The 26,601-nt window shown below is 41.8% G+C and overlaps 1 protein-coding gene and 1 long non-coding RNA gene across 3 annotated transcripts in view; one reads left to right on the forward strand and one right to left on the reverse strand.

The window, feature by feature from the left end:
* LOC115091933 (putative N-acetylated-alpha-linked acidic dipeptidase) overlaps positions 1–26,601 on the forward strand; it is a 126,609-nt gene that overhangs the window by 97,072 nt on the left and 2,936 nt on the right. For both annotated transcript variants that reach the window (XM_029602296.1, XM_029602295.1), the window contains 5 exons: positions 5,336–5,427; positions 9,407–9,497; positions 14,372–14,636; positions 19,814–19,895; positions 23,271–23,363. In XM_029602296.1, the coding sequence (XP_029458156.1) occupies positions 5,336–5,427; positions 9,407–9,497; positions 14,372–14,636; positions 19,814–19,895; positions 23,271–23,363 (623 nt within the window). The remainder of the gene's footprint in view (positions 1–5,335; positions 5,428–9,406; positions 9,498–14,371; positions 14,637–19,813; positions 19,896–23,270; positions 23,364–26,601) is intronic.
* Positions 1,023–22,234, reverse strand: LOC115091934. Its single transcript, XR_003856843.1, has 3 exons — positions 21,660–22,234; positions 3,921–4,072; positions 1,023–1,369 (listed from the first exon to the last, which is right to left on the reverse strand). It is a non-coding gene; the product is annotated as an uncharacterized LOC115091934 (long non-coding RNA).

Below are 26,601 nucleotides of genomic sequence, written 5' to 3' on the forward strand. Positions count from 1 at the left end.
CATAAGTTGAACCCTCTGAAGAGGAAGTGTACCTTTATGCAAATGAATTGCCATGGGTACCTGGCCACTTATCCTTAAATTTTCAAAGCGAACAAATGTGTATCCATTCGCTTTGAAAATCCTCAGTGAAGTCTGCATGTACAATGTTCAATGTTCGCACAGATTTTACCACGATGCAGATTGTTTGAAAATTACCCTCCCTAATGGCTAGACAATGCTAAAGTATTAAAGTGCACCATCTTTCATGCAAAAGTCAAGATTTTACATATAGAAGTTTTCAATGAAGAAATGTAAGCAAAGGAGCCTTGTCAAAAACTTGCATGCATAACTTTCCTATGGCAACTTTGAAAGCATTTTCAATTGAAAGTTTTCATAGTTTTATTAACTACTTTGCATGATATTGCATCACAGTATTTGATTATTGATTAATTTAAATAAGCATTTGTATGTAGCAGACTACACATGTATGTGTACTACTTGTGAAAGTTTGCAAATATTTTCACAGAGGGGCCACTACATGTGTTGAAAAAAAATATGGAAAAAGCTGAAGCACCAGAGTTGCTGTGCAGTTTGGACCATTTTGCTTGTTTGGGTTTTTTTACATGCATAATGCCCCCTCTGCAAAATCACTTGTACCTTTAGTACATCATCCTCTAGGTTTACAGTGTTGCATATGATGGAGGTTGCCTCATGCAGTGGTTCTCTGTCTCTAAAATGGCCTACTTTCTTCAAGCTATCAATCTGGACTCTATTTTTCCTTAAATTTAAATTACAATGGAACATTTGAAACCTCATTCCACACCTTTCAAAGAAATGAGAATTTGATGACAAAAAAATAAGTTTCATTGAAGAAGATGACGTTGGTGTTTGTCCAGTAATGGGATCCTATATAATTTATTTCCTCCAACCAATGGGACTGATTTCAGCAGAAGTTTACTTCAGTTCTGTGTCTGTGGTCAAAGCTTTGACAAATCAGTCCCCTCTCCCACCCACCCCATCCTCAAAATATATATGATCACAGTGCAAAAGTGAGGTAAGAACTGAAGAATAGATGGTAGTTAGCATTGGCAATGAAAGCAAGGCTTTATAGGAGAGGCAGAGTGCACCAAGGATCAGGCAGATTGCATTTCCTCATCTGTGGCATAACATCACCAATCTCAGGATAGATGCTATCAAGGAAGCAGGACTATGAACAATTCAAGGTAGAACTTCTGCTTGGTTTGAGTTGGCTGGGAAATGCATATTTTCCTCTAGAGCTAGTGGATCTTGGAAAAATCTGAAGCATATCCAAATATTTTGAGGTGAATTAGCAAAATTACGTAGTGGGGTCCACAGAGCTGATGAATTCTGCAGTAGATTTCTTCTGATCCTAAAAAATAATAATTTGTCATATCCCTCTAATTGCAAAACAACATGCTTTCCATAAGATCAAGACAGAAAAGAAAGTAGGTGGTAGGGAGCCATATCAGCAAGTCCTAATAATGTCTGTTATTTGGCTCAGATTTTAAAGTCTTACTGATAGTTCAAAACAAAGAAATAAATTCTAGCCATTGCTACAACTAAACACAAAAATCACCTTTCTAGAATATTATCTTGTTTACACATGAACAATGCCTTCCTGAACATCCTTGGTTAATACATTGACATCAGTAACTCTGATACTGCTGTTTGTGAACATTTTGGGGGTGATTTTCAAAAGAATATATGTGCATAAACCCTGGTTTTATACATGTAAATGGCCTTTTCAAAATGACCCGTAGGGTTACGCGGGTAAAGGTAGACGCTAAAGTGATTTTGTGTGTACTTTCACGTGCACTATGAAGAGGTATTCCGGGGAGAGGGGATGGTGAAGATGGGGCGGAGACACGATTTACATGCTTACTTTCAATTTCCAAAATGTTAGATGTAATTATATATTCCCGAAATTACACTTGCTCCTGAGCAGATGTAACTTTGTGCATGAACATCTGCACTGGTTCTACACTTTGAAAGTTTGGACAATAGTCTACGGGTAAAAAAGTACCCATGGCGCTCAGCCTAGGTAGGCTATTTGAAAAATGATCCCTTCCTATAAACATGCTCAGGCCGATTTTGCTTGCTTTCAATTAAATTAATTAATGATAGTGTAAGGTGTTTAAGACAAACTTAACCCTTTTTAAAATAAGCAGCAAAATAATAATACAATCAGGCGGTATATAGCACCACCCACCATTGACTATGATATAAGCTTCATCCATGTAAACTGTGTTAATATCTAGTTTCCATAAGTTAAAAAAAGCTGTAAAAGTAGATGAAAATTAGAATTGAACCTAGTGCCCAAAATTTTGGTGGCAATTTTCAGGAGATTTTAGATGGATTAAAAACATATTAAAAAAATCAAAATGGTATTCAAAACAACTGTATATTTCTTCATATTTTTGCAGCGTATAAATATGTTAAATCTTAATAAAGGACTTTTACATGGCTAGCAAAACTTACCCTTCCTACAGCCTTTCTTAAATTGAAAGCCCAAGAAATTCAATGGCCAGGAAAAGTGTAATCAGTTTTAACAGCAATTTTTTTTATATGTATAATGATTACTTTTATTTATCGTGTTACTTTCCCCATGTACATAAAAACTACATAATACTTCCCTTTCACCCCCCACTCTTCACTGATGGCCCTCGATGGCACAGCTCCATTGTTATGCTGACATTAACTTTTTACAGGACTTCTGTCTCAGTATGATTTGGAGAGGAAGCATTTTAAACGATTTGGGGTATATTTTATAAATTTACGCGCGCGCGAACAAAAGTACGCTGGATTTTATAAGATACGCGCGTAGCCGCGCGTATCTTATAAAATCCGGTGTCGGCGCGCGCAAAGGGGTGCACATTTGTGCAACCTGCGTGCGCCGAGCCCAGCGCGCGCTGCCTGTTCCCTCCAAGGCCGCTCTGAAATCGGAGCGGCCTTGGAGGGAACTTTCCTTCCGCCTCCCCTCACCTTCCCCTCCCTTCCCCTACCTAACCCACCCCCCCGGCCCTATCTAAACCCCCCACACCTTTGTTGGCAGATTTACGCCTGCCGAAAGCAGGTGTAAATCTGCGCGCGCCAGCGGGCTGCTGGCGCACCATCACCCGACCCAGGGGCTGGTCCGGAGGCCTCGACCTCGCCCCCGGGCTGGCGCCATGCCCCCGGTCCCGCCCTGAACCTTCCCCTGACCCCCGGACACGCCCCTCCCGCCCCTTTTACAAAGCCCCGGGACTTAACGCGCGTCCCAGGGCTATGCGTGCGCCGGCGGCCTATGCCCTGCGCGCGTAAATCTGGCCGGATTTACGCATGCAGGGCTTTTAAAATCCGGCCCTTTATGAAAGAAGCAGCAATGAATGAGAAAATGGGGCCTTTTTATGTGGTTAATCTATTATGAAGCTTGATTATATATATATATATATATATTTGTTTTATTTCATTGAATTATCTATATTTTATTTTAGTTTTCAGCTCCAATATTTACATGTTTTTGTATTTCAAATTTTATGTGATGTTATTTATATTTATGCTGTAAACCTGTATGATTGTAACCAGAATATTGTTAAACAAAACAAACAAACAAATAAATAAATAAATACACTGCACAATTTGCTCTGAATGCCATTTTGATGATTATTATATTTGTGCATTTTAGTACACTTTTTGGCTCTCGTTGTTAGGTAAAAACAAATTTTCCCCTGTAAAAATGCCATTGGGTCATTTCATTTCTTCCACCCCCTTAGTGTATACAGCTAAAATTATTCATGCTTTATGACAGTGAATGTACATTTCACTGTGCAAGAAACGGTGGCCAAGCCAGGGGCAGGGTTAAGGCCTGCAGAGTAAAGTATGCACATACTTTATAATACATACTTCGCACCTGCAGAGTATATGGATAGCAAAGTACTCACGTGCCTCCAGATTTTCAAAGTGAAACATATATGATTATGTGGTGAGCTGCATTTCTACCATGGCAGCAAAATGTAACTTGAACTGAGGCCTGTAGGAACGCCAGAGGTGGCATGCAGCAGCTGCAAAGGCCAGAGAGTTCAGTGGCCATCGCCTGAGAAAATAAAAGACAACTTATTTTTATTTTTTAAACTTGCCTAGCTGAAAGAAAATGGGGTTGATATGTAAAGGCTTTTTTTCAGGTAACTTTTGGAGTTACCCGGACAAAAACTGGGATTTCAAAATTCCCCCTCTCCTCCCCAGCTGGATCACTTATTACCCAAAGAAAGTTTAGCAGAGTTAAAAGATCTTCGGAGGGAAAGCCGTGTTAGTCTGGTGAAGCAAAAATGACAAGAAGCAGGGGACACTTCACACGGTCCTGATGAAGTGGACTCTGTGCTCAAAAAATTGGTTGTCTATAGGGTGCCACGTGCCCTCTTGTCAGAGTGAATAGAGGCAGTGGTGAGGGCATTCTGGGAAAAGAGCTACATGTTAGCCAGTGAGCATTGGCATTCAGTGCTACCCGGCTAAATTTAGCTGGGTTACTCTGGTCAGAAAAATAGTTATACCCCTGTTACTCTGGGTTACTCTGGTCAGAAAAATAGCTGTACCCCCGCTAACTTTATCAGAGTAACTTTAGCTAGCTATATTTAGCAAAACACTTGTCCAACTATATCCTGCTGACTATCCAAAGTTTCCTGGATAGCCACCCAGATTCAGATTGTACTTCCTTTCACCGGCCCTTCGAGTCTTCTGCCAATATACTAAAGGCGCCATGCATTAGATCAATGAGTGGTGTTTTAATATCATTAGATTCACATTTTACCTGTCTCTGCATTGATCCCAAATACATATTATTTTTCAAAGGTTTGGCCGCAGGTCAGTCAGCTGGTTGCCTGCCCCTTTTCTTTTTCTTTCTAATTATTTCCTACGCTATTGCCAAGAAAACTTGGCAGAAGAGTACCGAAATGACTTTCAGATCACCCTGGGGGAGGAATAAAATGCAATAGGCAGGTTAGGATGGAAGGTATAGAAACCTCCAAAATGAGGGAGTAACTTCTATCAAGTAGATGAAAAGATAAAAATAAAAGACAACATTTTAATCATTTAGTATAAAACTTTATTCAGACATGGCGGAGACTCACATGAGTAATGAATGATTTCAGTATACTAGGCTGGAAGGCATGACAATCATTGCTTGTTGCTCTGTTTTAGATGTGAATGTGTTACAGCTAATGATCAATGGCCTAATGGAGCCAACTGAATTTCTGAATGCAAGGCCCAGCATGGCCGAGTATTTTCTATAAAATTTTAATTTCTGATTGCCTCTTTGTTTTCTGAAAAGGTCTTTACAATTTACTTTATGATGTTCATATAGATACCTAGTCCTGATGATTCTTTTGAAGGAAAATCTCTGTATGAAAGTTGGCACCAAAAAGACAACTGGACAGACTATGCAGATGCTCCCAGGTAAAGCTGATATAATAAGCCACCGGCAAAACTGACCACCAAGACATAATTATGGTGCGTAGACAGAATTTTCTATGGTAAGCTTGTGCACTGATGGGTTTTTTGCAAGGAGTTTTGTGAGGGAATTGGCTCCAGTTAGGTACATTTTGTAATTCAGAAGCTTTTGTCAACCTTAGCCTCCTTCAGCTCTTGAGATTCCAGGCCATTCAGAACCTACCGAAACTTTCACTAACTTCCCCTGACAACAGAGAGAGAAATTAGTGAAGAAAAACTACTGGGACAGCCAAACAGTATTGCATCAGGAATAAGCAGACTAGACAGGCTTGGAGGTCCTTTTCTGCCATCATTTCCTGTGTTGCTTTGTAAATAAACCTCAACATTAGGAGACACCTATTGTCATAGTTTAAAGACATGCATATATACAACATTTAAAGAAATGGGGAACTTAACTGAACTCGTTTTAGCTCAACTAAATCCTTCCAAAAGATGTAGACAGAGCGGTGAGAAGCTCTTATGGACTTTTTCCTAATTGAAGAATCTCTGCCATAAAATATTGTTAAATACACAAATGAAAAACCAAGTTCTCAAGACAGTGCCGAGATCTGTGTACCGACATCATGCTTGCAAGTGATTCCCTGATGAAGGATTAATTTCTGAAACATTGCAGTGTCGGGATTGATACACAGCATGAAAATATTTTGATCTTGGCGTCATAACAGTGAGCATTACCTGCCACAAATGATAGTTTGATAAACTACATTAAGCATCATACGCTCTGGGGGTACCAATGATTCTAACACATTCAACATCCACAGCTGTGGGGTTGAAGTTGCATTAGCCCGCAAGGCATCATCAGCCTATTGAAGGCATTCATATGAGGTTCCCCAGATGCTATCACACAATCTTTTTCCTCATTTGCATTAGACTCATTCAAAAATTTATAAAATATTGTTAAACAGCATTTGTGTGTCCATGTATATATATGCACATTGGAGGTAATTTTCAAAGGAGTTACACATGTGCATTTAACATACAATGGCTTGATTTTAAAAAGTATTTGCATGCTTAAAATTGGGTTTTAGGCTTGCAAATGCATTTACCCATGTAAGTGGGCTTTTGAAAATTGCTAGAATAGTAGTTACATTTACACATGCCAATCCTTGTGAAAATTACCCCCAGTAGTAGCAGTTTTCAAAAGCCCATTTACTTACTTACTTAAAATGAACTTATGCATGTAAAACCTATTGACAATTCAATGATATATATTGTAGCAATTTTCAAAAACCCACTTACATGGGAAAAGTGCATTTACACATATAAAACCCGGTTTTTAGACAGTAACTTTCAAACGGGCGCACTGGTGGCAGATATATGCGTGTGTGTCGGCATGCCCAGATACGCAGCCATTTTATAACATACGTGTGTATATTATAAAATAGCCCCAGCATGCGTATGTGGGTACCCAATTTTGCAAGTGGGCGAGCACAGCTGCGTAAAGTCCGGTTTGAGCGGTGCAAGTGGTGAGATTTTATAACAGGCGTGCATCCACACCATGACCAATTTCACCAGCTCATCCACCAGTTTGCCCAGTCCATAGCCAGGGCCTCCAAAGCCCCCGGTTCATTAGCTAGCATCCCCTCCCCCCCCCCCCCCCAAGTTAACCCAGAACCTCAAACACCTGAGAGATGCCTATAAACAGTTTTATTTAGACTTACACCTCCTCAATAGCAGAAGTAAAGTTACGCAGCACTAGACCCATACCCCACCCATGTCACACTCACTTCACGCCCCTTTTTCCTCCGATATGAGATATTATTGCATCAACACTTGTGCACACATGGGAGCACCTTTTACAATTGGATGGATGTGCGCAGCTAGCACATGCGCACGTATCTTCTAATTTTGGTGCACGCACCCTTTTAAAATTCACCTTTAAGTGTGTAAATGCTCTTGAAAATTATCCCCCATTATATTTACATACTGATAGCTGTAGCTATATCTACAAATATATACTAACCACAATATACTTATATATGTTTGTATATTTATTTATTTTGTGGTACGACTACAGCAGGGATTCTCAGTAAAGGCCGCAAACAGGACTGGTTTTTAGGATAGCCATAATTAATTTTAATTTATGCGTACATATATTCTAAGAATAAAAGCTAATTTACATAGCTTGGCTGCCCTGAAAACCAGACTACTTTGCAGCCCTGGTAGTACAGAATTGGGGAAACCCATGATCTATAATATGCAAACAGTAAAATAGTTGACTTCTTTTTAATTGTAATCTATTCCTACATCGTGAACTTGCAGAACTTGAAATGAGGTATCATGAGAACTAATGGAAATGTGCAGTGGCTTATGCTGTGCTGTAACATTAAAACGCATTGGAAGAATACTGCAGTCACAGTACAGCAGACTTCTGCTCTAGCCTAACAGCAGTAGATATAATGGTTCTGGTTTTACACATTTTTGTGCAGAAATATTTCCATGAGTAGTAGCTGGGATAAAATGTGCTCTTTAATGAACTAAAATGCAGCTTTGGTTATATAAAAAAGAACTGGGGATGTGCATATAAAAAATTGTCATTTCATGTCTTTATGTCCATGTGTTTGTGTCATTTGCTTTGCATATGTTGTTTCATGTTGTTTCAAAAAAATTGTGTCAGGTCCAGAGGCACTTCTTTTGCCTACTGTCTAAAAATTTCTATCTGGTCTTGGCCCCTCTCCCCTCCACTCTTTTAAAAAATTACATCTAGTCCTCTTCTCCCCCACACACAATCTGCATAAAACAGAGTGGGGCAGATTTTCAAAGCCTATGTGCGCCGAGCCTATTTTGCATAGGCCCAGCGACGCGCGCAAGCCCCGGGACACGTGTAAGTCCCGGGGCTTGTGCGCGTCCCAGGAAAAAATGGGTGGGGCGTGGGCAAGGTAGAGGCCTCTCCACTGCTGCTGGGTCCGGGGATCACGCGCAGGCACTTGGCTGGTGCGAGCAACCTACGCCTGCCCAGAGGCAGGCGTAAATAACAAAACAAAGGTGGGTAGAGATTTGATGACCTACGGAGAGAGGAAACTCACCCAAAGATGGAATTTGTGCAATGTTCTCTCCACCTAGCTTGATGTTACCCAGGTAGAGAGCTCATCAAGCTAGGTTGAGAGAACCTTGCACAAATATCATCTTGGAGTGAGTTTCCTCACTCTAAAGGTCATCAAATCTTCACAAGAGACCACTGTTCTGTTCGTACATCTCACATTGAATGTCAAAGTGGCCCCTTACACTAATACCTAAACCTCACCTCGAGTTACTAGGTGGGCCTCCCATAGGGATACAATACCTATCTAGGGCGAGGACATTATGGCTAATCTCTCTCTCTCTCTCCTCCTCCCCCCCCCAGTGGTTGTATGCCAGAAATACAACAGGTATGGCACTTATCACAAAGTCTGAAAATGTTAGTGCAATTTGTGCTAACTTAGCTCTTTGCATAGGTAATTAGTGCAAATTGCAATAAACTGTATATTAGCATAAAACACACCCCTTTTGCTATTGCATGCAATACTTATCACATTTTGATAAATACAGGCCAAAATTTGCAAACCTTAATTAATGCATACTGGATGCTGTTGTTGTGCTGACCTAGAATAAGTATTTATAATTGTAAGAAACTAGAAAATACATGAATAGGACCTCGACTATATATTAACACAGATTAGGAATGCTAACCTAAAATGGGAATGTTGACCCAGAAACCGAATGATGACTTTGTAAACCATTCTGATCTTATCTTGGAACAATGGTATATAAAACACCTAAATAAATAAATAAAATAAGTAAATATGTTTATGTCTTTAAATAAAAACACATCTTTAAATAAAAACGCAAGTTCAAATTGCAGGCTTTTTCTAGGAGGGCTTATTCCCACGTTTTGATGATCTGAGTGAAAATCACTTTTCTCATTCTTTTACCATTTTGCCAAAAGGATAAACAAGTTGGGGTCTGGAAATGACTTTGAGGCCTTTTTTCAGCGACTTGGGATTGCTTCTGGCAGAGCGCGTTATACTAAAAATAGGGTAAGTCTGCTGCTATAGCCCATCTTCCACAGATCCATTTTGCAAGTAGTACACTGTCAGCTAGCAATGTGTTAAATCACTGCTGTTAGTGATTATACTGAGGTTGATGTTTAAAGACTGTCTGGCACAACCCATTGTGCTACACTTTATCTGGTGAGGGCACTTTTTGAGTGCTGTCCAGATAAAGTTATGCATATAAGCCTGGTTGGAAAAATAGCTGACCTAAAGTTATCCTGGTATATTCAACAGCAAACGTATGCGTGTAAGCCGCACTGAATGTCCAGATAAAGTTAGGCACATAACTTTATCCAGATATCTTGCTCACTTACCAGCTCTCATTGTATATAAAATAGTGTACCAAAAGCAGCTTTACAAATTGCATTTCGATCTTTTTAAACTAGTGGTCACAATCACATTTATTGATACATTGGAAAGCTCAAGGCTTTTCATCCACTCAGAATTTCCAGAAGACTAAAACTTTTGACTGTAACCTGTAAACAGGTGCGCGAGCACACATGTACATGCGTTCATCAGCCTGTACCCAGGCCATTTTATAACATACGCGCGTATATGCACACGCTACAAAATGGTCTGACCGCTCACACATATGCACGCAGTTTTACCTGGATGAATGCCTATGTGAACAAATGCCACTTCTACTGCATAAGCGGGGGAATTTTAAAAGACACTCATGCCGTTGCCATTCCCAGTTTTCCCAGTTCGTTCCCAGTTTGCCCAGTTAAGGAATAGGACTTCCAAACCCCCCTCCCCCTAGTTTAATAGCCTCCCATCTCCCCCGCTAGCCCCTAACCTTTATTTTACAACTTGCACGTTATCCATAGTAAAATTAAAGTTATGTGGAAGGGGACCCCAGCGTATGCCTGCACGCGTAAGTATTTACGTGCTAATTTCAAATTAAAATCCAGGAATGCTCCAAACTTTCTAGTATTTTTCTTTACCAAGAGGAGAAGGCTGAAGAGGGTTTCTGCTTCCCAGAAGGTACAGGTCAATTACACAAAAATCTCAGAACTCAGCAAAAGACAAAAATCTCTCTCTGTCTTGTCTTCCTTCTCTCAAGCCTTTATTACAAAGTAACTCCCTCTCTGTGCTAGACTGAGGGCCTAATTTGGAGAACACTCCTTAATACTTCTTCCTTCTTCAAAATCAAATCTACATTGCCTTAACTGTCCCTTTCTGGAATGGGATTATACCAACCAGCCAGCATCAGGGGGCGGTGCTGGAAGGACTGGTACATCCCTTGTAACTAATTAAATGCAAGGCCAGAGATTTATGGCCACCACTCATGCATACTTCTGAATTTTCAAAAAGCATTTGTGCAGTTTTCCCTGAAAAATGCAATGTGCACATATTACTGAGGGCAAACATGCTAGTAGTTTTGGCAGAATAATTTTCAAAGGGAAAGTACATGCATACTTTCTGCTTGAAAACTGGTGTCAACAGTACCTGAGATTTTACACCAATGTGGGTCATTATAAAATTACCCCCTGGGTTCAGATTATTTCATTTAAGGCCAAATTTTCAAAGCCCTACACGCGCCTATACTGGGAGATATGCATGTGGCTGGGACGTGCATGCACTTCACGGATTTTCAAATGCCTGCAGGTACGAGCAGAAGAAAGGGTTTTCAGAAAAGGGGCAGGCTGGAGATGGGATATGGACGGGGCATGGGTGGACTGGGATAGAGCTATTAATGCATTGTCCCGCTGACTGGGCCACGCAACCTGCTGCTACTCCAAAGAGCAAGTAAGTTTTAAAACAAAAAAATGTAGGGTACTTAGCAGGGTTTTAGGGGTCAGGGTTAATAGGGAAAAAAGGAGGCAGGTTAGATAGGGGGTTTAGAAAGTTCCCTACCAGTCTGCTCCTTTATTGGAGCAGACTGGGAGGGAACTGGGGGAAAGGCGTACTCCGTCGCCGCGCGCATCTACTAAATTTGCCGCCAGTTATGCACGTGAGACAGCACTTGCACACACATGCGGACGCCGATATAAAATTGTGCGCTCATGTGCACGCAGGTAGTGGATTTTATAACATGCTCGCATCAATACACACGTTATAAAATCAACGCGTCATGTGTGCATGCCGGGAACCGGGCACACATGGATGCCTCCGCGCGGGTCTTAAAATCTACCTTTTAGCATTCTGTCACCTCCTAAAAAATACATCTTGCTAACCCACTTAGCCTTCTTCAACACAAATTATCAAAAATCAAAAATAAAACCCACACTCATGGAATTATAAGAATGTTGAATGGCCTACATGTAGGAATGAATTTTCAAAGTCATTTATGTGCACAAAACATGGGTTTATGCAAGTAAAATGCTTGTTATAAAATTGCCCTGGGTTGATGCACATAAAAGTATACACGAAATCTGATGCGCACAAAAAAGAGATATCTGGAGAGAAGGGGCGGAAATGAAGTGGAATTTGCATTTATTCACGTACTTTCGATTTTAAAAATATATGCACGTAAATTCTCACGCACGAGTTACACATTGCAAAAGCAAAAGTGGGTATAATTTGTTGTGGCTGTGTCTCTTTGTGCAGTTTTTTGCGTAATTCTGAAAGCATTATGCAATGTTACAAAACAACCCCTTACACAGAGCAAATTTCAAACCGTCTGCTTTGCTGCAGAGTCCACAGGTACTTTTTTTCCTGTGGTCGTTGCACAAATTTTGAAAGGAAAAGTAAGTGCATACTTTTACTTTGAATCTTGCCTAAGGGCTTGAACCTACTTTTTCTGACCAAAACTAAACCCATTATGGGATTGTTGCCTAGTCCTTATATTTAACATTTCAAGGCAAAAGTCTCCCATGCACATATTCTTATTTCCACAATGTTTTTTAATATGGATTTTTTTTTTTTCATTTCTGAAAATCATTGGGCAAGAGGCATTGTATTTCAAAACCATGCAAGCATATTCACTTTGCATTTTTTGCCCTAATATTAAATCTAGCCTTTAATCTTCCTTTCTTCTATTACTGTATATTTATATATGCACAGAATACACAAGTCTTTTATGTATGAGGTCTCTTATATATATATATATTATTTCTCTGAAAATATTTTCTCATAGTGCTATAAAAGAAGAAGAAGCTAGGAAGAGAGTGCATTGTACAAATCCACTCCTCTTGTACCTTTCATCAATTGAAATAACAGAAAATGTTCAGTGATGTGTACTTTGCTATTCATATCTCCTATTTTGTATGTAAAACCACCCCCAAAAACTACCCCACCCCATTCCGAATTAAAAGTGCCCCCTTTTACAGTGGTATAAATAGAAAGTGACATATTGATGCCTATGTAAAGGTTCCCACTCTCTCACTCTCTCTCCCTCTCCTTCCCTCTGCATGAAGCGAAAAATAGCATGGGAGCAATGGGAAATTAGCCTAACCACACCCCCTTTATTTATCACGGGCGCTATTTCTGCTATATTTATAGAGTGATAAATCTAGGGGTAGGTGAAATTCAGACTTCAAGTAGCTATTAAGCAGAACAAGTGGCTGAGCGGTCTATAGTAGGGATGTGAATCGGGCTTCAGACAATTGAAAATATCGTCAATATTTTCAAAATCGTCAGAAATCGGGGGCTCCCCCAAAATGATAGGAAAACCCCACGATATTGATCATGGGGGTTCCCTTATCGTTTTGGGGGAGGGTGGGAAAAAGGCACACAAAAATAACCCCTAAACCCACCCCGACCCTTTAAAAGTAACCTTTTAGCTTCCCCCACCCTCCCAACCCCCCCCAAAAACTTTTTACAGGTACCTGTTGATGCAGTGGGGGTCCCGGGAGTGATCTCCCGCGATCTCCCGTGATCTCCTGCGATCTCCCGCTCCGGGCCATCATCCTGCTCCCGGGCCGTCGGCTGCCACTAATCAAAATGGCGCCGATGGCCCTTTGCCCTTACCATGTGACAGAGTATCCGTGCCATTGGCCGGATCCTGTCACATGGTAGGAGCACTGGGTGGCCGGCGCTATCTTGTGCTCCTACCATGTGACAGGGGCTGACCAATGGCACTGGTAGCCCCTGTGACATAGTAAGGGCAAAGGCTATCAGCGCCATTTTGATTACTGGCAGCCGATAGCCCGAGTGCAGGATATCGCTCCTGGACCCCCGCTGGACCACCAGGGCTTTTGGCAAGTCTTGGGGGACCCTCATGACCCCCACAAGACTTGCCAAATGTCCAGCGGGGGTCCGGGAGCGACCTCCTGCACGCAGACCGTCGGCTGCCAGTATTCAAAATGGTGCCGATAGACTTTGCCCTTACTATGTCACAGGGGCTATTGGTGCCATTGGTCAGCCCCTGTCACATGGTAGGAGCACAAGATGGCGCCGGCCATCCAGTGCTCCTACCATGTGACAGGATCCGGCCAATGGCACGGATACCCTGTCACATGGTAAGGGCAAAGGGCCACCGGTGCGGAAGATCACTCCTGGGACCCCCACTGGACCACCAGGTATCTGTAAAAACTTTTTTGGGGGGGTCGGGAGGGTGGGGGAAGCTAAGGGGTTACTTTTAAAGGGTTGGAGTGGGTTTTTTGTTTATCGGCTGGGGCGCAGCCGATAAACAAAACCGCGATCGGGCCCGACTGAAAAAAACCCACATGTGAATCGAAACCGGAATCCGAACCGATTCCGGTTCCGATTCACATCTCTAGTCTATAGTACATTCCAACTTGCAAGTTGGAATGTACTATAGACTGTTTTTTTTTATAATCCATCTATCTTAAATGTGATAGTATTTCATTTTACATGTCTAATGTAGAACATATCACTCTGGGTTACAAATTCTGCCTATACTGTTAAACTCTTTCTCTCTCTCATTCTTTCCCTTGCACTGTTTTTTTTTCTAGAAAGAGGGTAGATACAGTGGCTACCCGGTGTATCACAGTGTCTATGAAACATTTGAGATAGTGGAGAAGTTCTATGACCCCACCTTTAGGAACCACCTCACGGTTACACAGGTACGGGGTGGGCTAGTTTTTGAACTGGCTGACTCCACCATCCTTCCCTTCCACTGCCAAGATTATGCTACGGCTTTAAAGTACTATGCTGACATCATTTATACACTGGCACAGAAACATGAAGCCCAGCTGGCAACATTTAAGGTATCATTTGGTAAGTAGTCATTTCAACCTACTGTTTTGTTGTGAATTTTTAAACTTCAGTGGGTTGGTATTACATTTTGGACTGAATTTGTAATACCGTTCACACTCAGAAAACATGGTTTTATGCAAGTAAATGACTGTTATAAAATAGACTGGGGCTCAGTGTGAATAAGAGTATGCACGTAACCTGATTTCATGCATATTTTTATGCACACTAGGGGGCAGATTTTAAAAGGTGCGCACACAAATGTACACCCAATTTTATAACATGCGTGTGTAGCCTCATGCATGTTACAAAATCAGGGGTTGGCGCGCACAAGGGGGTGCACACTAGTGCAACTTGTGCACCGCCGAGCCCTTGGGGAGACCAGCTGGCTTTCCCCGTTCCCTCCCACCTTTCCCTCCCTTCCCCTACCTGTCCCACCCCCCAGCCCGAAAACCCCGTCCCTTTGTTTTGGAAGTTACGCCTGCCAGAGGCGTAATTTTGTGCATGCAGCGGGAGATACGCATGTATGCGGGTGCCGTTTAAACTTCACTCGGCGCACGCTGGTCTGATTATATTCGCGTATCTCCTGGTTCTGGCGCATGTTGGGCTTTTAAAATTCACCTTTAAATGAGCAACTTACAAAGAGAGCTTAGAAAAGATTTTTCCTGCAAGCACAAAATTTTGAAGCTTCCTAGCTAAACAGGTCTTCTCCTCATACATAGAATCATGCTGTCAACAAAATTCTTTACAATTTGGTCATTGATCTTTCCCTTTGAGCTAGGTAATCAGCTTGCCTTAATTATTTTCTTAAGTGATATTACTAATTCTACTAAAACTAACATTGGCTAAACTGCGTCAGATAGTCTGTACTAGCTAGTAGATAATGCTCATAGCTAGGACTAGAGAGGTGTGTGAATAATTTGAGATTGACGAAGTGGGCTAATAGTTATTTGTAGATTTTCCTTAGATTCACTAGAGAATACCCTCAGATTTTTACCTGCAGATATAAAGGGGTAGATTTTAAAAAGCATTTACTCGAGCAAAACTGGTTTTTGCTCGAGTAAATACACTTTACTCAAGTAAGTGGGCTTTTCAAAATTGCTACAATATATGCCATTGAATTGTCCATAGGATTTACTCAAGTAAGTGCACTTTACTCGAGTAAATAGCTTTTGAAAATTGCTACGATAGTATGTCACATTTACATGCGTAACTCCTTTGAAAATGACCCCCTATGAAAGTAGAAAAATGAGTTTCTAAAAATTTGAAAGAGATTCAAAAACTTAAATTAACATTTTTAAAAAAATTCAAAGCATATCCATTAATTTGATGGCATCCACTTTAGATTTTTTTCAGAAATCTGAACAGATCTGGTTTCCCAAAGGTTTGTTGAACCAATTTGACAAACCTTTAGGTAATTTGATCTGTAAAATTGTTCAACAAGCATATTTTGACAAATGTTAGCATATTCCTAGCTGGACTCAGCTGTATCATACATCATAGAATGACTTGAACAGTATCATTTATTACCAGTTAATAAACACTTGGGGGATTATTTATTAAATTGCAGTAAAACAGTCTACTAATGCACCATTTTAACATGTTATTTCCTGCAGGATTTACGTACGAATTAAGAAATACACGTTAAATTTTCAGCAATTTTATGCCTCCCTCCACCTTCCCCTTCTATTCACCCTACACTTAGAAACATTATAATCATCCCTTGAGAAATCCCTGTGCACCATATACTGGAAAACATATTAGATTAGCATCCCTTGAGAAATTCCTCTACCAACCCCTCCTCAGATAACATATTTCCCATAGGATACCATTATATATGAAAATTCTAAGGCCACTTTCACAACAATCTAATCTCTATTGCACAATATGTTGTTGATTTTTCAATGTAAATACCACTATATTGTTATGTTTAGATGTTAATGTACAAATTTCAAATGATTAGTTACTGTTCTTCAATGTTACTACTGTTATTTACTGTAAAATGTTGTTTTAACTGTAAACCGGAGTGAAGGCTTGCGCCAAATCTCGGTATATAAAAACCTACAAATAAACAAATAAATAAATGAATAAATACTAAAGAGCAGTAGATAAGTACTGCAGTTTAACAAATCCCATGAAGGCCCTGGGAACACATGTTGCCACAACCGAGAAAGAATGCATGCTCCTGGCCATGACAATGTTCATTCCTGGTGTCCCACTGTGATCCTTAAAGAGGAAGGAAGCCACAATTTCCAAACAGATCCCCCCCCCCCCCTACCCCTTCAGAGTCAGCGCAACCATTAAGCAAAATATTTGGTCACCTAAGTGCCACAATTTTAGAGTTGGCACAAGTGGTAACTCTTGGCCAGTGCCAGAATCTCAGGCAGCAAAAAACAACTGTTCTGCTTACTAAGGGATAGGCATTCAGGAGAAAAGAAATAGGAAATTAGACAAAATTTCCTATTTCATTTCATTTCATTTTCAAAGAGAAATGATTGAAATTCCAACAAAATTTTGTTGATTTTTCACATTTCATTTTGAAAACAAAACTGAACCATCAGGCCTAGGCCCAGGCCCGAAGGTGGGGCCTTGCCTATGGAATAGACAGAAACACAAAGCAAAGGCCTCGGCCTATGCCAGAGTGCAATGTCAGGGCCTGGGCCAAGGCCCAGCCCTAATGCTGGAGCCTTGGCCAAGAACAAAAAAAATGTAAAAAACGTACCTGCTCCAAGGATCCAGCATCATGGTTGAGACCCAGACCTGATCCCTGGGCCTTGGCCCCGATGCTGGGACATGACCTGGAGACTAGGTCCTGACACCTGGTCCTCTGCCCAGGCAGGGGCCCAGGCCCAATGCTGCGAACCGATCTGGCGACCAGGTCCTGAGGACAGACCCAGGCTCCACACCAGAACCCAACCCGGAGGCCGGGTCCCAATTCCTGGGCCTCGGCCTAAGTCAGAGCCAGGGTTCAGGCCTGAAGCTGCAATTTGATCTGGAGACCAGGTCCCAAAGCCAGGGCCAGACCCAGGACTCAGAACCTAGGCCTCAGAGTGCTCCTCTTCTGTTTTCTTTTCTTTGGTTCTTGAAGCCAACTCATTCTGTCCTCTGGGGTTGCCCCAGATTTAATTAACTCTGGCGCATTCACCCTAGCGATTAGTGCCATTTTGATGTATGGCAATGCATAAATGCTGGGACCATCCCATTGCTTAGGCTCAGGCTGAAGCCTTGGCCTTGTGAAAGCTAAGCCGTGATAGGTATCTGCGATCTCAGCCTATGCAAGGCCCAGGCTTTGTGCTGGAACTAGGCCTCGGCAAAGGATCACTCCCGTTCTGGGTAAGTGGGGGCTGGATTGGATCTTGGCCCCAGCATTTTTCTGGGTGGGAGGGATGGGTGGGGGCTTGGGAGGCCTAGGCAGGCACCATTTGGTTTTTCTTTTGTTTGTTTTTTATTGGGGGTGGGGGGGGTAAATGTTTATTTCATTTTATTAACGAAATAAACATTTGATGACATGAAATTCATGGAAAATCAAACCCCCGAAAATGAAAAACAAAATGAAAATGTTCTTCTTCTTCTCACCTCCACTGCTTACAGCTCCAGCCCATCCCTTCCCAGGCAGCATACAGGGAACAGGAGGAGAGGGGATGAGGCTGTAGTGGACAGAGCAGGGTAGAAAAGATCTATACTGCTTCTAATCCAGCCCTTCCCCTCTTGCCTTTTTCTCCTTTCCTGTCCTGTGTAGAGAACAGTAGGAGAAAGGATAGAACAGAGCAAAGAAGAACTACTTTGCTTCCTAATCCAGGGGTGAATGCTTAGGTGATATGAGAGGGGAATGCTGGGAGAGGTAAGGAAGAGGTGAATGTTTGGGGAGGAGTTGTGTGAAAGTGGGTGAATGTTAAAGGGGTAAGGAGAGGTGAATGCTTGTGGGGGGAGGGTGTCTGTGCATAAGAGGTAAATGTTAGGGAGATGAGGAAGGGCTGAATGCTATCTCTTCCCCCCCATCTCTGTGAAGTCAGCAATACAAACTTGGGCTGCCTGACAGAGGGAGGTGAAAGGATTAGAGAGAGAGAGGAAAAGACAATCACACAACCAGATAACACACACACAAGGACGGGTGTGTGAGACCCAGTAGGGGTGACAGAGGAGGGTGTATGAAAGAGAGTAAGGGGGAGTATTGGGTGAAAGAGAGAGCATTCAGTGGAATGATTGGGAGTGTGACTGAGTCAGCGAGGATGTAGGAGCCCATGAGAGGCAATAATTTGGGGTAAGGGAGTCAGATTGGAGGGGACTTTGGACACGTTGCTCTAGACCAGGGGTGGGCAGTTCCGGTCCTCGAGGGCCACAAACCAGTCTGGTTTTCAGGATATCCCTAATGAATATGCATGAGAGAGATTTGCATGCACTCTGCCTCCGTTGTATGCAAATCTATATCATGCATATTCATTAGGATATCCTAAAACCTCGACAGGTTTGTGGCCCTCGAGGACTGGAATTACCCACCCCTGCTCTAGACTCATACTGTATATGGCCATGCTGATTTCCATGTTGGTCAAATTCAATGCATAGAAATAAAGTTCAACAAAAAAAACTGCACTATTTTATTGGGCTAACCTAATGCATTTCTGACTAGCTTTCAAGAGCATCGATCTGGTGAAGGGATTGGAGCTCTTTAAAGCCAATCAGAAATGTAACTAGTCTAGGGCTGGCTTTAGTCCCAGGGGGGGGGCAGCTTATGCAGACGGGGAGGATGGTAGCCTGGACAGGAGACTGCGTGATGTGCCCCTTGAATGCTGGGGTGTCTCCCCCTTACAAGCGGTGGCTCCCTGTGAGATCAGCCCTGATTTAGTCCAACAAAACTGTTATTTTTACTCCTGTCTTTTTAAGAATGCTTGGAGTGTTTCCCAACCCGGTCCCCAAGCCTCACCTGAGAGATCTGGTTTCCAGGATGCTCATAATGAACGTGCCTCTGATATATTACGTTTATGCACTGGGCCTGCAGTGTATGTCATTATCTCCAATACATATTCATTGCGGACATCCTGAAAACCAGACTTCTTTTTTGAGGCTCTAGGACTGGGTTGAGGAAACCTTGGTGTGTTGCACATGTAAGCCACTGTTTCTGCCTTGTTACTGTTGCCAGTGCTAATACATAGTACAACGTAGCCTTGAACTCTGCCCATCAAATCGTCTCTTGATCTCTGCAGATTCCCTTTTCTCTGCTGTGAACAATTTTTCTCGCGTTGCCATGGCATTTAACCAGAGAGTGCAGAACGTAGACATGAACAAGTAAGTTCTGTGTTGTTGGGGGTTTTTTTTGTAACTAAATCCTTCATTTATTTTTTTTCAAGCAGGTGCTGAAGCACAAATATAAAATTTCAAATGAACTATGCATCCAGACCTACCCAAGTTAAGCACAAGAAATTTCTTTTGATGAGTCAGGATGTGATTCATCTAAGAGAAAATGTTATTTTAAGATGCCCTTGTAAATGTGAGGTGAAATATGAAGAGAACTATCATTTGCATTTTGACCCTAGTCAACTTATTGCCGCCTTGCAGGGGAAAAATAAGATGGTAACTTTCAGATGGGCATGCGGCCAACATATACACGTGTGTTATTTTATAACTTGCGTGCACATGTATGTTTATACATGTGCATGCAGTGTCTGTGCCACCAATTTTGCAAGTGAGCGTGCAAAACCGTGTCGGGTTTCAGCCGCGCAAGCAGGGAAATTTTAGAACAGGCGCAAGTTCATGCCATGACCGGTGTCACCAGTTCATCCACCAGTGTGCCCAGTGTAGAACTAGGTCCTCCAAACCCTCCTGGTTAGTTAGCCTGCATCCTCCCCAGTTGACCCAGACCCCTCAAAGAGCTCAGAGATGCCAGGAAACAATTTTATTTAGACTCACATCTGCTCAATAACAGAAGCAAAGTTATGTGGCACTAGAGCTAGGCACGCGCCCAGGCACGTACCTACTTATGTGCACGGCTCTTGGCCACATCCTGCCCATGCCACACCCCTTTTTAGTTCGAAGTGAGATAGTCATGCATCGGGACTTGCGCATACATGTGGGTGCCTTTTAAAATTGGATGGGCGCGTGCTTGTGCTACATGTGCACGTATCTCCTAATTCTGGTGCATGCACACCTTTTAAAATTCACCTTTAAAGTGGTAGGTTAAGGTGTTCCTGAGTACACCATCACCCCTGCCGTTAAATTGATTTTTCACATTCACTGATGGTTTGATAATGACTTTTTGAGTCCTGCCTCATTATTGCAAACTGTTACGTTAATGCATTGAGATATTTATTGATTCCTTATTTCATATGCCTGAAAATTGTTAGTCTCAAATTAACATTGAAAATTAAAGGATTGACCCTTTGGCTCAAGCTGTAACTCTGCAGAGCAGCAGATTTTATTCTTCCATCCGCCAGCTTTAGATTCGCGTAGATATACACACCTAACATACACGGGGACTTTTGAAAATTAAAAAGTACCGCAGTACCTTACTCTGCTGATCTCATTATACCCCACCCGAAAGACCAGTTTTTATGTGGGTAAAAATTCATGCACAGTGAAATGCATGCTTACTTTGTATCCACAATGCAGGGTTAAATATTCAAATAACCAGATATCCTGGCTAAGTTATTCACATATATCCTGACTAAGCTGTTGAAAATCTGCTCCATGGAGACTGTACAATGTTATGATTTATACTTATTGCTAGTCTGCTTCAGTGGAATCAAATCTAGTAACAAGCACTGCTTTTCTTATCAGATAGGGCTAAAGAATAATGCTTTACTGCCTTTCATTGTCTGAGCAAAGGTTTTAAAGACCCTGGAACAGCCACAAAGATGGTAACACAGGTTGTATCTTTTAAGCCAGATATAGTATAATAACACATTAGGAACCTATGTCATAGGAGCTAACAATTTGAATCGCTTTTGCTCTGAAATATACCACATTCTCAGACTTTTTACATAGAAACAGAATATGACAGCAAATAAGGACCATACAGATCATTCAGTCTGCCTATCCACATCTTCTGCTCACCTCGATAGTCTCTTCCTCTCCGTCAGAGATCCTTTGTGCTTGTATCGTGTTTTCTTGAATTCTGATGTTGTCCATGTCCCCTCCATTCTGATTAGTAGCTGAGCATGATGAATAACTGAAGTATATTTTATCCAAAAATAGTTCTCCCTCATGCTTCAGATCTCAAACTGCAAGCCCGATGTTTTGTTTTTAGGGTGGGCATTTCTGGTATGGTTCTGGATTTGAATATTTGGTCCATTTCAACCATATTGTCACATTTGAAGTAGTGGCAATGTCAGTATTTTATTTTAAGCAAACATGACTAAAAACTAAGTTGTCCATATTCAGTAGGCCGGTGAGGGTCAGTGTTATCCAGGTAAAGTTACCCAGATAAATGTATTCAGCAGGACAAGTCTCACGCTGAAATATCTTGGCTAAAGTTATTACAGTAGCTCTGCCTAGATAATTTTAAACTTAACTGGCTATGTTCAACATACAGCCGAAAAAGTTAAAAAAGAAAAAAAGCCAAAAAAAACCCCCTAGTAAGCAAAGAGGCCCGATTCCCCACTCCCTAAGATAACGTTAAAAAATGTCAGAGCTTGGTGCCTCATCCCCCCCAAACCCCCAATATAATTTAAATTAATCATAGACCATAGTGGTCCAAGGCCTGCCCCCCCCCCCAAAATACCTTCTGCCCCCCCTTTCCCTCCCACTCCACTTGGAAACCCTCAGATCCCCCGAGGCCAAGTCTGGGAGATGACAGAGTCTCACTCTGCTCCTGGCTGAGTCCAGTGTTCCTCTGACATTTTTGTTAATTATCTTAGGGGGAGGGGAGGGGGATCGGAGCAGCTTGCCTGTTAGCTTTTTCTTTTCCTATGTATAGCTGGTTAGGGTTAGGTTTAAAGTTATCTGAGTAAAGGCACCCATATAATTTAGACCTGCTCTGGATCACGAGCAGATTATCCAGGGGGAAATGAATATCAGCACTGCCTGGCTAAATGTAATCCCCGCTTCTGGAACGCTCCTACATTAACTCCTTTTTTTTTTTTTTTTTTATACAGGTACAACGCATTTAGTCAGCAGGGTGTCGGGCTAAATCCTGAACTTAGCCAGACAAACCTTACGTATTAGGATATGAAACTATTTCTCTAAAATGAACGTTTTGGATGTCATGCCTATGGAGGAAAAACCTGATGCTTTCAAAAGTATACGATCAAAACCACCTGCGTACAATTCTACCTGCTAATTTGTGCATAGAAATTTACAGGAAAATACAAAAGTGTGTGTGCAGGTCCAAAGGACCTCCCCCTCCCCCACCCACTCAGTCGGGGTACACGAGTGCGCATGCAGGACAAAGGCAAGGAAGTTAAGCCGCATATTGAGCATGCAAGTTTATAACAGGTCCTTTCCATGAGTAAAGCACCAGTTCACCCATGAAAATGCCTTTAAAAATGACTCTACCTCTTAGACAAAACATATCTCCAGACAGGCCTTGCAGTTATTAAATCCAGCCAGCTGTGTGCATTAATTGCTAATCTGTTAATTGACATGATGTTTTTGCATGTGGATGCACTTTTGTATAATTGCTCCATTTTTTTTAAACTATGTTATCTTTTTTTTTTTTTTCTCCAGTCTAATCTCAGTGAGATCTTTAAATGATCAGCTCATGTTTTTGGAACGGGCATTTATTGATCCCCTAGGTTTACCGGGCAGACCGTTCTACAGGTAAGCAAATCCTAACTTCCCCTTTCTTACCTCATTGATTGCTGTATGGGGGCTATTGCTTTTATTTTATGGATGTTTTATTATAATGCACACCAAACAATGCTTTGGAGGTAGCGGAATATAAAAACTGTTAAATAAGTAAATAATTAAGTACAGCATAATATAGTATTTCAGAAATCTTGACTACTTGATCTCCCTATGCTCTGTCTGATCCAGGCTCACTCACTATCCTCTGCATACTGCCTAGAAGGGGAGGGGATGAAGCGCAGGAAGCAGAGGACTGTTCTCTGCTGAGTGAGATTCTGCACAGTTGGAAGACAACAAATCCTCTGCCAGCCTGCTGCCCCCAGATGTTTGCTGCCCTAGGCACAGACCTAGTGTGCCTATTGAGAAATCCAGGCTTGTCTAATGCTTAGTAGTCTCTGAGAGTCATCTCTGGTGGGGGAGGGGGGGGGGAATCAAATATGTGAGGCCTTACCTAGAGTACAGCCTCAAAAAGGCTAGAGAGAGGCAAAAGGTAGGCTTGAGAAAGGCATCTAAAATGGTATCAGGTCTGCACCAAAAATCATGGAATTAAATTTAATGATCTAATACCGTAGAGCAGGAGTGGGCACTGAAGTCCTCGAGGCCTAACTAGTTTGGCTTTTAGGATATCCCTAGTGAATAAGCATTCATTAGGGACATCCTGAAAACCTGACTGGTCAGGCCCTCCCCCAAGGACTGGAGAGTCCAACCCTGCCCTTGAAGTAAAGAGATATAAGGGGGATATAAAGCTCCAAGGGGGTAGGCTCAGCAGCAAAGTCAGGAAACATTTAACATGGAAGGTGCGAAGGATACCTCCAATGTCCTCTGGAGGAGGAGGTGGCAGCAAAATTTTAAAAAGTTTGGGATAAACATAAAGAATCCTAAGTGGCAAAAGGATGGTAAGAAAGCATTGGGATCATCTTCCCACACTGGTGGTTCATCCGAAACAGCAGTCGCATGATTGCATTGGGCCTCCAAGAAAGCAACAGGGCAACTTGCACAGAGTGGCAGTCAGAGCCCTAAAAAGCAGTGGTGCAATAGCATCAGGCTGCCAGGAAGTTGGGGGTGAGCTGCATGGAGGGGCCGTGGTTAAAACACCATCTTCAATGAACACGGGGAGGCTTGATCTTTGCCAGCAGCCTCACTAACCTCGATGTCTGTAGGGATTACTATAAAAGTTGGTAATAAGACATAGAAGAGGGCCGGGGGGGGGGGGGGGGGGTGTTTCAATTTTATATTTATTGCTTTTTGAAAATAATCAAAGCGTGCAAACCTTACATAAAGAAACACATGAGGATCTATAGCATAATAGTACAAAGTGGCAAAAACTTTAACACGAGAAATATTTAAATACAGATACCCCTAAACACAAAATTACGTAACAAAAAGGAGAGGTCAAAGAAAAACGGGAGATGTAAGGAAATAAACGTTAACAGGAAACTGGTATAACAAGAGACGAAGCTACATTATAACTATTGGATCATAAATATACATCTAACTGGACACTGGAGAGGATGTCAGTAAGTTACTGGAGTCCAAAAATGACTTCAATTGTTTTGAAACCTGATGAGGCATTTATTTACAAGGATATCTAAGTTTGAAAGAACATCCTAAGGTGACAACTTCTTACCTAAGAGCAAGAAAACCTTTTCTTTTCTCTTGCGTAACTCGGGCTAAATCCGGAAAGATCCACATCACCTGCCCATAAAACAATGAAGAAATATTTCTAAAGTATTTTTTCATCACATTACTTAGATTCTGCTCAATAACAAAGGAAATAAAGTACAACGTTCAATAATCTCTAAACCTGGGCTCTCAAGGAAACCATTTATATTATTCATATTAGTGGAAAATTGCACATTTTGAGACAACTAAGGATTGGTTTGAGCAAAAGCTGGCAGAAAAAATATTCTGTCAACTAAAGGAATTCTATCGGATTCAAAATGAAGAAATTCTAAGAAATATTTCCTTAAAGTAGAATAAGGCCATTCCCCCGTAACCTTTGGGAAATTTAATATTCAGAGGTTCAAATGTCTAGCATGATTTCCCAGGAATTCAATCCTCCTAGACAAAGGATTTTGGTCCCTCACAACAAAAGCATTAAAAGACTGAATGTCTCTCATATCCGATTCCACAGCCAGGACCTTGGTGTTATTATTAAAAATCTGGGTTTCATGTTTAGTCACCAATAGGTCAAATCTATTTGATAGATGGTCTATTTTAGAATTGTGGTCATTTAAGGACTTCCCGAAGCTGGCCATCAACTCCCACAAAGAGTCCAAGGTCACCACCTCAAAAGGTTCACCAGAAGGAGAACAAGGTTCCTGCTGAATAGAAAGAAGCAATAGAGAACTCATGCCAGCCGCCAATTCATCAGCATCTTCCACTGAAGGAAAAGGGGGAGCACGAACATTGTAATTCTCTCCTGTCATCTTCTAACAGCAAAAAGGAACAACGCTGTACAGACACCAAGTCCTCGCTAGCCACCTCCACCTCGGTCACAATGGAGACGTCATTCTTCAGTGCCGCAGATCAAGTCATGTCTGTCAGCTGGTGGGAGTTTCTGATCCAGGAGACCAAGTGAAACCACCTCCCCCAAGTGATTTGGATGCGTCCTTGTTAAAAGTCACTATGAGACCTTCAGGCCCTGGTATTGAAGACACATGGGACATGCTGGCCATGTAGGTGTGGGATTTCTGGAGGAAAAAGCTATACCTTCCATTTGTATTTGGAAGGCATTCCGGGAAAACAGAGGTACATAGAAACATCAGTGTAGGAACAGCAATACACAGGTCCTCTCTCATGCTGCCATCTTGCCCTCTCCCAGGATGTTGGCTTAAGCATTGGTCCTGCAAGAAGAAAAGTTAAAGATGGCAAGGCCTGAAATGGCTTACAAGTGTTGCATTTTAATTGTTTAGGCATATTTATGTTTTGTGTAATGTAAAGTTTTGTTATGTTTTACTGTATATGCTGACTGTAGTCCGTTGAGACTGGTGGATCAGCGGGAGAGAAATTGTGGAAATAAATAATAAATAAGTGGAAATGATGGAGGCCATCACTGTAGCAGATTTTGGGCAGGCTTGAGACAGATATGGAGAGAAGTAGTATACAAGGGTTGAGAGGTTAGGTAAAGGGGTGTGGGGAGCTGGTGTTGAATTGCATTTGGGAATTTATATGCTCATCTACCCAAAGTGGACGCATCTCAACTGGTCAG

The sequence above is a fragment of the Rhinatrema bivittatum genome, chromosome 5 (assembly GCF_901001135.1).
Source record: "Rhinatrema bivittatum chromosome 5, aRhiBiv1.1, whole genome shotgun sequence".
Classification (NCBI taxonomy): Eukaryota; Metazoa; Chordata; class Amphibia; order Gymnophiona; family Rhinatrematidae; genus Rhinatrema; species Rhinatrema bivittatum.